General features: G+C 41.1%; 2 protein-coding genes and 2 non-coding genes across 10 annotated transcripts; 2 read left to right on the top strand and 2 right to left on the bottom strand.

The window, feature by feature from the left end:
• Positions 1-21: 21 nt before the first annotated feature.
• On the bottom strand, positions 22-94 carry tRNA:Met-CAT-1-1 (transfer RNA:Methionine-CAT 1-1). The gene has a single exon. It is a non-coding gene; the product is annotated as a tRNA-Met (tRNA).
• Positions 95-303: 209 nt separating this feature from the next.
• Positions 304-376, top strand: tRNA:Arg-TCT-1-1 (transfer RNA:Arginine-TCT 1-1). The gene has a single exon. It is a non-coding gene; the product is annotated as a tRNA-Arg (tRNA).
• A 27-nt stretch (positions 377-403) lies between these two features.
• CG34228 (uncharacterized protein) lies at positions 404-886 on the bottom strand. Its single transcript, NM_001103804.2, has 2 exons — positions 672-886; positions 404-603 (listed from the first exon to the last, which is right to left on the bottom strand). Exons 1-2 carry the CDS (start codon positions 799-801, stop codon positions 467-469), a joined length of 267 nt encoding a protein of 88 aa, NP_001097274.1. The 5' UTR covers positions 802-886; the 3' UTR covers positions 404-466.
• A 240-nt stretch (positions 887-1,126) lies between these two features.
• CG9003 (uncharacterized protein) lies at positions 1,127-11,266 on the top strand. Of its 7 annotated transcripts, none has more exons than NM_001273971.2 (10): positions 1,127-1,419; positions 1,536-1,928; positions 7,779-7,895; positions 7,979-8,062; positions 8,164-8,258; positions 8,327-8,504; positions 8,564-8,752; positions 8,817-9,110; positions 9,171-9,383; positions 9,447-10,475. In NM_001273971.2, the coding sequence occupies exons 2-10, from the start codon at positions 1,893-1,895 to the stop codon at positions 9,606-9,608; spliced, it is 1,368 nt and encodes a 455-aa protein (NP_001260900.1). In that variant the 5' UTR covers positions 1,127-1,419; positions 1,536-1,892; the 3' UTR covers positions 9,609-10,475. The 7 variants fall into 6 exon arrangements, with proteins under 7 accessions (NP_001260902.1, NP_001260900.1, NP_001260901.1 ...); NM_001273973.2 differs by having other exon boundaries at positions 1,519-1,928; positions 9,447-11,266; NM_001103803.3 differs by having other exon boundaries at positions 1,519-1,928.
• The last annotated feature ends 111 nt before the right edge of the window (positions 11,267-11,377 follow it).

The raw sequence follows: 11,377 nt of genomic DNA, 5'->3' as shown, positions 1-11,377 counted from the left end.
AAAAAATCAAAAAAGTTTACATGCCCCGGGTGAGGCTCGAACTCACGACCTTAAGATTATGAGACTTACGCGCTGCCAACTGCGCCACCGAGGCTATGATACAAGGCAGGCTAGCGAGAACTTAAATCCGTAAATGTTCTACATCGAGAACAAAAGATGTTCTTAATTCTTGAGCAAGGCATCGATGGATCATATGATGTACTTGTTAAATAATAAAAAATGAGTGAAAGCTGTTTTATCCGTTTTGCAACTGCTAGAACTCCCCTTAGCTCGTATGAGTCATTGGAAAGCCGTCCACCACCTGTCCCTTTGGCGCAGAGGATAGCGCGTTGGACTTCTAATCCAAAGGTCGCGGGTTCGATCCCCGCAAGGGATGAAATGATTAGTTCATGTCATTATTTTTGGCGTATCTTTTTTTTTTATTGGTAACAACTTTCTAATTTTGATAACAAATCATGGTATATGTTTAGGCCTTGGGCTGTAGCGACGGGGAGAGGTTGCGTTCCAGTACGGGACTACTCAGTCGTAATTTTTCCACATTAGCGGCATCTGTATTCAAACTTTCTTCTGTCAACCGTTTAGCGCGCAACTCTTGTATGGATGCTATTGGAGATTTGAGATATGCGAGTTTGTTTAGCAATGAAATTCCATTTCGCAATTTAAAAACTCACGACTGTATGGGGTGTATTTGTCAGATATCCAACTCTCTATGTTATAGCCAATAAAACCCACAACGCCGGCTATGGGCAACGTGATGTAAACGGCGTTACGCCTAATTAGAGCCATAACAATTGGCCACATCTTGATTAATATTTTCGGTTAATATCACAAGCAATAGACCAGGAAAAACACGAAATGAGCGGCGTGAAGAATTATAAAATCTTGTGAACAGCTGATGGAGCTGCCAGACTAGTGAAAATATGTGGGGAACCAGTTCACTAAACAGTTTCCATTGCAATTTTAGTAAGCTTGGGGAAAGAGAAGTAATTTATTACAGCTTTTATAGGGAAGATATATTTTCTAACATATCATACTGCTTTATAATTAATCATACTTAGAACCCAAATGAGGTCACACTAACGGCTGATTGCTCTGACATATGTGCAAGTTTTTGCGTGCGTCGAACGGTCACACATAATACTTTTTGTGTTTTTGTGCTCTCTCCTTTCGTCGGTAGTGCAATATTGCAATACGAATTACATAAAAACGGGAAAAAAGCAGGCAAAACTAGAACTATAAGATCGCGGTGAACGGGCAAGCGAATACTTGCACAAAGGCAACAGAGAAAAAGATGCAAGAACGGGAAAAACGTATTTACGCATTACGCAGCGAGTCGTTGATTTGCCGTTGTTTTTTGTTTTTATAATGCCAATATCGGAGTAGCTGCACCAAATGCAGTTTACCGAGATCTCTTGTGATGTAGGCAAAACATAATCATAATAACTAAAAAACATCAATAACAAAAAACACCGATATCATTACTCTCTTCGCAATAACAATAACAACAACTACTGACAGAACCACTACAACAACAGCAACTACGTCGCTTGAGTGCAATCAACAATTACAACGCAATCAGAACAAAGAACTACCAGCAGCAGCAAAAACAACAAGAACAAACAAACAAACAGTGGACTGAGCAGAGCGAAGAAGGAGGTAGAGGAAGAACAACAATAGCAAACGACGCATAATTTCCTTCTCGCTCCCACACACACACACTTGCACTCAAAAGTTCGCTTGCACAAGGAGAGCGAAACAACAAAGAATATCGAAAAGCGTGGGAGAGGAGGCACCGAGGAGTGAGCGAAAGGGAAAGGAAAAAGAAAAACGGCGGAGGAGCAAACTGCATTTCTGGATTCGGATCTGGATCTCTGGATATATCCACACGTAAAATGACCAATTCGGGACGCAATCATCATCGATTCGATGTAAGTAATCGAGCAGGTTTACGATCCGATCGTAAAGTCTCGCCGCTAAGTTGTTTTTGGGGATTTTTGCGCTGCACAATGTCATTCCAAAATTTTGACAGATTTTCCTCTATACTCTATTTGGGATATATTTAATACTAAATTCTAAACATCTCAATCTGTGCTGGGTTATTGCTTATAATTATAAATCGAATAGTTTTTTTGCACAATTTCCCTATTGGTTATTGGTTTTTATAGAACTATTTCAATATTTCATATTCCTTGTTGAAAATTTGAATATCATATTGTTATAACAAATAACTGAATTCGTATGTATAGCTTTGCTTTTTCCTTCAGATTTGGTTCCTTTGTGACGTTTTATAAAACAACTTCTGAAGGGGGTTTATGACCTCCACCATTTCAGATATCATTTCCTTGTTTAGTTTTAATTCGTATACGTCGAGAACCCTGAAATCTCAAAAGTCTTTCAAGTGCATGATAAGAAATCAGCAAAGAAGCAATAAGCATATATTTCAAGCATAGGTATTAGTGCTTTAGAAACCAGTAAGTTAGTTACAAAATAAAATTAAATCCATTCCATGACCTCTTAATATGACCTTTAAAGCGATAACATTTTTAATTCATTCGTAAATATTTAGAATTCCAAATGCAAGCGAGGAAGTGAAGGAATATTATTTGGCTTTGTTAGTTGAAGGGGGTTTCCTTTTCTGATTTTTCCGAGCTCATGGCGCGCTGTTGCTTTTTCGTTTGTTTGCCCGTCCAGACAGTTAGTCAGTCACTTCAATTTCCCCGTCTGCCGCAAACCCACCAATAAAATAGACTGCATCTCGTTTATTTTTATGGCAAGGCGGGTTCTTTGTCCTTCGTTTGAAGTCAGGAATTAGGAATATGGTGAGGAAGAACGCAGGAGTCATCGCCTTTGTCGGAGCGATGGGGAGTTTGCCCAGCCTTTAAAAGTGTAAGTGGCTAATGTCTCACCCTCCCTCGAAAGTTATATGTTTGTCTTGCGACAAAAGTGCAATAAACTCGCTGACAACAGACCCCCAAGTATAAGCCATCCTCCCTCCCCCGAAAACCACCCCATCTAGCCATCAAACTCGAGTAATGACCAGTTGCGAAGTGAGGACTTCTGACAAATTGGAAATTCTTCGCCAAGTGCAGCACAAAGTAAATAAGCAAACTGTAAAGCAGCTCATGAACGGAATTTTCCAATTCGTTAGACACGGAGAGAAGATTTTCTACGTTTAAGTATCCTTATACCGAGAACCGAGAACCAAGCTCTAAAGTAAACCGCAAAGGTAGTCTTAATTTAAAATATTTCCAACACAAAAATTTCTTTCTGTGCACAAATCTTAATTGCTGGGAAAGAAGAGAGCAAAAATGGAAACGAAGACTCATTTTAATTACGTTCTTCTATACTTTAATCGTACCGAATTGCTTATTTATTTTGGGGCTTACTTACTGTCCATTCTTGGTATTCAGCATTAAGTACTTTACTTATCTAGAACGAAACGCCAAAAGCCAATAACAAACGAGAGTAAACAGATTGCCCGATAAACAGCTGACGAGCATTGCCACAAAGTCTGGCAGCATTGCAACCCTTGCAGATTTACGAAATTGCAGAGAATGGGGAGGAATCCAAGGGATTTATAGCTTCGATTGGGAATGCCAATACCCTATCTACCATTTGGTTCCTTGCCTAGTATCTCCTTTAGAATTCAAAGTGTTTCTAGTGGGTTTATTTAAAGAAATTAGATTCAATTTATTTTTTTTTTTATGATAAATAAATAGTATCTGTATAAATTTTTTTTTTTATTATAAATCAACATATATTAAAATAAAATTTAATACAAATAAAAAGATCATTTATCATCCTAATAAATAAAGCAAAGTATTATATTTCATATAGAAAGATTTGATTAAACTTGTGCCAAAATACTGGTAGGAAAAACCAGTATTTACATATTATTTTGTAAATGCATCCGAGCAGCAACTAAAAAACGATTTTGCATGGGCTTCGGCTCGTTTTTCGATTGACCCTGCCTTAAGGTTCAAGTAGGTGGACAAGGGCATCTAAAGTTCTTTGCTTTAGCTTACTCTTACTTGCACTCTCTCTTTCGCCTAAAGACTCGCTCTCATTGAGACAATTTAGCTGGCTTTTTGTGTTGACGGCCATTGTGTGGGTGCATTGCCCCGCCCCCTCGTTGCATTTTCGCGAGAGAAACAAAGAGAGAGGGAGAGTGCTGGTGGGACAGCTGTTTCTGGAGCTTCGGCCGCGAAGCGTTCTCGATTCTTCACTCAGTTCTCATTCGGCGCTCTGTTGTCATCGATGTTGTCTCGCGAAAAGTGCAGCTCTCGTTCGCTTTTCGTGTCTCGCGTTTCTGCATTTACACGGTTTTTCCTCGCAGCTGAGGAAAAATCGAAAGAAAATCTATTTCACGCAAGCCCAGCTGAAAATATAAACAAATGGTAGGGCGAATTGTTTGCAAAGTTTGCTGGCGAAGTTACTGAAAGTGTGTTTTGTGATGTGCAAATTGGCTATTCCAGTTGTTTTGGGCTTTTCCGCCTGGATTTTCTCCACCAGCGTGTCATCAGCTGTTGTTTTGTTATTTGTGTGTATATAGTTTGCCAGCTTTCGAGTTTTCTTTCGACTGTTTTTAAAGACGTCCTCGTGTTGCGAATGCTTTCTTGTGCTTACCCCTTATGAATTTCTATATTTATCGACAAAAAAGACATATTGAGTGCAACCCGATTTGGATGCTGACCCAGTTTTCGCTATGCGCTGACCTTGCTTACATGCATGTACATACATATATACATACATAGCTTGTACACTATATACCACGAATATATAGAACGGAAGCACGCTTGTCTGTCAGTGCTATCAACTCTCAACTTTTTGTGGGCCAGCTGACCCGGCCATGGCTTATATAAAATGCAGCCCAGATTTGTTGTCATGTGGGCTCCCTATATACATAACAAACGATACAGACACGAACAAATATTATAGATGCATTATTCCTTTTTTCTTGTTGTTTTTTTTTTTTGCTCGAGGTCACTTGGAAAGTAAATGCCCGACTGGGAATTTGTAATTTGTTTACTTTTTTCCACACGCACCAACCGCCCACTTTTCCAACCCGTTTTTTGTTCTGCTCTTCTTTTTTTCCGTCAGCTGTTTCAGCTTGGTTACGTATACGCCATGTGTTGCATGATCAAATAAATAATAAACTATGCAAAACGCAGCAATCAAGCGAAATGCCTTGCACTTGTCGCTGCCATCACTTGAAGCGAATTGAGTCGAAACTATTTGGGGTCTCAGCTGCACTTGAATTTGCATAAGTACGTGCAAAAGATATGGCGCCTTGGAAGTGATACAAAACTGTGGTTAAAACAAAAAGAGTGATGGGGGAGGGGGGGGCATGTTAAACCTCTTAACCACATATTTCCAGAGTACTTCTGTCCCATAACCTTGGTCAATAAGAAATATAATAAAATATACTTTACATATATCAATTTCGAATGAATGTCACACAAATTAAATATAAAGTATTTTACACCATTTTATTGGACAATTGAGTAATAAGCCTATGCATACCACTGATTTTCCCAACACCACTGCGCATCTGAGATATAATACTTCGGCCTGATTTAATTCAGGTCAATTTAAGTGTTTTTGTCACAAATTGATAGTAGTTTGTCATCCTTTAATGGTCTAATTGAATATGAGCATATGAATATTCCTATGTATTTATTTAGCCAAATACGTGTTGCAATCAATAATTTATTGGACCTTCAATCGCTTTATTTGAATCTCATACATATGAATGTCGTTTACAATTGTGGAAACAGCAATTTTATAACCGACTTTTATTGTGTTCATAGCACTTCTGTAATTGTTGTTCCATTTGCAGTACTTCTGACAATGAAAGGAATTTTTATTGTTAACCTAAATAGGTGTATAACTTAATATATTTGAATTCGACCTACTTATACACCTTCCTCATATGCAATACAATTTTTAAAACTTTGATGTCTTATTTTGGAATTGAGTTTTATTAGCATTATTGATGTTATTATGCAAAAGTAACGAAACCCTTTAAATAAGGAATATGCCCAGTTTTATAGGTACTTCTTTCGGTTATCAGTTGAATCCAGTGTAATTGTCATTATTATTTATACCCACACTTATTTCTTGTTCGCGCTTCGCTCAAATTCGTCACACGTTCGATCGATTGCCTTTTTTAAATTGCCTTTGATGACTTTTCATTTAAGTTGAATGCCACCAAGTGGGCGGTGGGTGATTGGGGCGAGGGTGGGGATCCGGCTCCCCAAAAGAGCTTAAAGTTGTGTGCGCATTTCAATTAAAGCCCAATCGCAACCTTGATGTCCGAAACTCTGTTTTGTGTCGAGAGTCTCGTAATAAATTCCACTGTTGTTCTATTTTTCACGTGCAAAACGACGCCGTTTCGGTTTTATTTTCGGACAAATCAACCAGTTCCTGTTGCAGTAAGTGATTTAGAAAATAATAAAACTCAAAAGCCAAAAATAAGCAGAAGAGCGCTGCCGCAACGCTGAAAAGCCGGGAGCAACGTATTGAAGACGCAATTTGTGAATAATTTAATCGAGCGTTCACACGACGCCAGCTGTGAAAATAAAGAGAAAGAGAGAGAGAGTGTGTGTGCTGAAGAGTTAATTGAATCGGCAGAGGCAACAGATAAGAACCGAGTATGTTTGCCAGCTCCGCCGAGACGGGCGTCATGGAGGTCGGCGGCACCAGTGGCACCGGCACCGGCAGCAGCAGCAGCAACAATGGCGGCGGCAGCAGCAGCAACAGCGGTGGCGCCGGTGGCAGCATCGAGCTGCTGTGCCCGCCCAGCGGCAGCAGCAGCATCAGCGGCAGCGCCAGTTTCAGCAGCAACAGCGGTGCCAGTGGCAGCAGCAGCCAAACGCACAGCACGGCCGTCAGCAGTGCCACAGATCGCAGCAACAACAACGGCAACAATCACAATCCGAGCTTACAACTGAATGGTAATGGTGGCAGCAACACGAGGCAACACAGCAGCGGCAGCAACAGCAGACAACACAGCAGCAGTAGCAGTAACAGCAACAGCAGCAACATAAGCCCTCCTCCAAGCAGCAGCAGCAGCAGCCGCAGCAACAACAACAACAACAATCACAGCAGCAACATCATTAGCGGCTTTTGCAGCACCATTTGGCGTTCGGCCACATTTGGCAGTGCCACGCCCGTGATTAACCCCTTACCAGCGGTATCTATCAACCCCAAGATCATGGAGAGCAGCAGCGATAGTTGCTCCTTGAGCTCCTCGACCACACCGGACGTTGGCCTGGCTGATCAGCAAAGGAACATGGCCGGCAGCGCTCAAGATCAGTCAGAGGATCAGTCCGTAAGAAAACACAATTCTGAAAACAAAAAACAAAAAACAGATGATCACCACGAGATCAAGCCAAACAAACACCTATCGTTTTACCACCTTCGAAGACATTTTTTCCCACTTCAGCGGTCGTATATTATCATCTGATCCAGCATTTTGTACATACAGCTCAAGAAACCTACTCAGAAACCCACTCGAATCGCTCTGTCGCTCTTTTTTCCCTTCTATATCTATCGTGCCCCGAAGATTCCACCATTAATTAATTTGTTTTGCTCCGGAATTCAATTCAGTTTATTGGTTTTCATGAATGTTATAATTTTGGGACCACTCGTGGAATCAGTCAGTTGATTTTGTTTAGCCATCACATCTCCGATTGCGAACTTCACAGCCATAGAAAGTGAACATGTGTGCTCGTTTGTAATTCCATCACTCATCCGCCATGTTGTGTCCGTTTCAGCAAACATTCCTAGGCGCCACCGAACTGGACGATGAGTTAATCAAACAACTGCCAAAGGAGGTACTGCTGCGCGTCTTCTCCTACCTGGATGTTGTCTCACTATGCCGCTGTGCACAGGTAAATGAACTGGGACAAGTTAAATGCCCGCCCCATTTTGGGCGTTCCGTTTTTCCGCCACTAATGAATTTTTCATGCCACAGGTATGCAAATATTGGAACGTGCTGGCCCTCGACGGTTCCAGCTGGCAGAAAATCAATCTATTCGACTTTCAACGTGATATCGAGGTGAGCGTGGGGCATCTAATGGTTAGAGATTAGTGGGCATACTTATTTTAATAAAACCTATTTTAAAAAATGTATTATTAATACACATTTAATGCAAACAGGGTCCAGTGATTGAGAATATATCGCAGCGATGTCGCGGTTTTCTCAAGTCACTGTCGCTGCGTGGCTGCCAATCGGTGGGAGATCAGTCCGTGAGGTAAGTATCTGGCCAAGCCACTATGCACACGAAAGCACATTAATCCGATAACTGTGTATGTATTTCAGAACTCTAGCGAACCACTGCCACAATATCGAGCACTTAGATCTGTCGGATTGCAAGAAGATAACCGATATATCCACACAGTCCATCAGCAGGTATTGCTCCAAGCTAACGGCCATTAATTTGCACTCGTGCTCCAACATAACAGACAACAGCTTGAAGTACTTATCCGATGGCTGTCCAGTAGGTTTACTTGCATAATCCATACGATATAAGCATACTTTATCGGGTTGTTCCCGCAGAATCTCATGGAGATCAACGTGTCCTGGTGCCACCTGATCTCCGAGAATGGTGTGGAGGCGCTGGCTCGTGGCTGCGTCAAGCTGCGCAAATTCAGCAGTAAAGGTTGTAAACAAATAAACGACAATGCCATAATGTGCCTGGCCAAATACTGTCCCGATTTAATGGTGCTAAATCTACACAGCTGCGAGGTAAGTTTATACACGATATCTAGTTAAATGACAATACGATTTTAGAATCATTTGCCTTTTGCAGACCATAACCGATTCATCGATTCGCCAACTGGCCGCCAATTGCCACAAGCTGCAGAAGTTGTGCGTGTCCAAGTGCGCGGACCTCACCGATCTCACTCTGTTGTCCCTCTCGCAGCACAATCATCTACTGAACACCCTGGAGGTATCCGGGTGTCGCAACTTCACGGACATTGGCTTCCAGGCGCTGGGGCGAAACTGCAAGTATCTGGAGCGAATGGACCTGGAGGAGTGCAGCCAGATTACAGACCTAACGTTGGCTCATCTTGCCACTGGCTGTCCCAGCTTAGAGAAATTGGTAGACTTTTCAAGCAACCCCGATCAATGAACACTATTTAACCTCGTGGCTTTTCAATAGACCCTATCGCACTGTGAGCTGATTACGGACGATGGTATTCGACACCTCACCACTGGCAGCTGTGCTGCCGAAATTCTGTCCGTGCTGGAGCTAGACAACTGCCCCCTGATAACCGACCGAACGCTAGAGCATTTGGTGTCCTGCCACAATCTGCAGCGCATCGAGTTATTCGACTGTCAGCTTATCACCCGCACCGCCATACGCAAGCTGAAGGTAATATAAAGCAACTTGATTTCATCGATTCGAATGGTACATATAATATGTATGCCCTCGCAGAACCATCTACCAAATATCAAGGTGCACGCCTACTTCGCCCCCGGAACGCCGCCGGCTGTGACCAGCGGACACCGACCACGCTATTGCCGCTGCTGTGAGATTCTCTGAGATACGGCCATCGGCTTCGCCAGAAAGATAATGCGAAAGACAGCCACGGACTGATGCTGGCCCGTGTGCATCGTCATGTTCGCCATGGTGTTCAGCCTGACCCTCGTCTCGATGATCTGCATGTACTTGCTGGGCCTGCTCGACGCGGCGATGACCACATGGCCACCAGATTCAAATTAAGATCCATCCGACACAGCAGAAACAGCAGCAGCAGCAGCAGCAGCAGCGGCTCGATCGAAATCGAAACCTTACCCTAGTTTTAATTTAAAGCGAGTTTCAAAAACTCGCAGAAACCAGCATCAAATTGTGATTATTTTATTTACTATGCTACGTTATCTAGACCCTCACTTGTGTAAACTGTATTAGCGCCCACACTCTGTTTGTTATTAACTGCAGCCCGATGAATTGCTAGCTTATATAGATCTGTATATATACATATATGTAGTCGATCCACGGCAGCTTCAGATGGTTCCGCTGAATGTTCTGTGTCTAGCCTAAAAAACTGCAATTATGTGCGTTTAGTTTTAACTCTCATACACGCATGCCTGTATTAAAAGTGTTTGCTAAATTATGACTAAATTAAAAATCCATCTGGAGCATGCTTCGGACTTTATCTCTCACTGGTCCCAAAAAAAAAAAAACGAAAAGAAAAAATACTGGAGTTTCCAAATTCCGAAACATGTCGATAGAACCGCAAAGCGTTCAAAACACTTACTATCCGAGATACTATTAATTTCACTTTTAGTCTACTCAAGTCTAGTGCCAGCTAAACTGTTCAGCAATTAGCATTATCTATGTATAGCCATGTATATTACACAACGAACAAAACGACTCACACTGGATCATCTTTCCCGAAACACCAAGCATTACCCACGTCAATAATCCAATAAATCTATATACACCTTTTGGGTTCACACAGATATTTATACAGACTATTTTGTAACGTATTATCTAATGAAATATGTATAAACTGGCCACGAAAGTTATCGTTGAGCGATAAGCTCACACTCTGGTCCAACGCCACTAAGTAGATAATATAGGCTTTTCACCCCTGAAAGGTTTCCCCTATCCAGATGAACTACATATATCCAATCCTCGCGAGAGATCGAAACGATCCCAAGTTGTGAGCTGGGGAATTGAACAAAGAATGTCGTGACGAACGCCCCCCCTTAACCATTAAACCCACAGCAATTCCCTCGTTACACACAGATAAGCACAATAAAACGCAAAACGATACCAGATGAGATATTTTCCTGATTCTTTTTATTCTGTCTTAATGTTAAGCTAAGCAAATGGTGTCATACAAACATATACCTACCATATATTTTCCTAGAGAGAAAAACCAAAAAGATGTCAAAATCATATTTACACAAAAATACAAGAGAAAAAAAAAATGCGAAAAGATAAAACAAGAGTTGTAAGTTGCGTATTTTAACGGATCTTTCTGTCTGTCTCTTGTAGTGCGTTTCAACTTTGTGTTAAATTTGTTTAACAAAAAAAGAACTAAAGAATCACAACTGATATGTATTAATTAGACTTGAACAAAGAACACAAAAAAAAAAATAAATATATATATATTTGGAAAATTGCCGTAAAGCGCAATCGAGTTCCGTACCACGCAAGAAAAACATTTGGTTCAATAAAATTTACATCTAAAAGGAGAATTAAATATTATATACACCTCTATATATATGTATTATGTAAAGGCTTTACAATGCAGACTAATATATTTACATCATATGTACGTGTGTAGTTTTGCAAACAAAAAGTAATAACAAAAGTGAAATTAACAAAAATGAATAATGCAAAACACAAAAATATGA

The sequence above is a fragment of the Drosophila melanogaster genome, chromosome 2R, assembly GCF_000001215.4.
Source record: "Drosophila melanogaster chromosome 2R".
Lineage (NCBI taxonomy): Eukaryota > Metazoa > Arthropoda > Insecta > Diptera > Drosophilidae > Drosophila > Drosophila melanogaster.
The sequence above is the reverse complement of the archived record's forward strand: the minus strand, read 5'-3'. Positions and strand labels throughout refer to the sequence as shown.

Coding starts and splice junctions, on each gene's coding strand:
- CG34228 (NM_001103804.2), bottom strand. CDS start 801: ATGTGGCCAATTGTTATGGCTCTAATTAGGCGTAACGCCGTTTACATC. Junction 604..671: donor CAAATACACCCCATACAGTC/GTGAGTTTTTAA, acceptor AATCTCCAATAG/CATCCATACAAGAGTTGCGC.
- CG9003 (NM_001103801.2), top strand. CDS start 6,656: ATGTTTGCCAGCTCCGCCGAGACGGGCGTCATGGAGGTCGGCGGCACC. Junction 7,334..7,778: donor ATCAGTCAGAGGATCAGTCC/GTAAGAAAACAC, acceptor TGTCCGTTTCAG/CAAACATTCCTAGGCGCCAC. Junction 9,384..9,446: donor CCGCCATACGCAAGCTGAAG/GTAATATAAAGC, acceptor ATGCCCTCGCAG/AACCATCTACCAAATATCAA.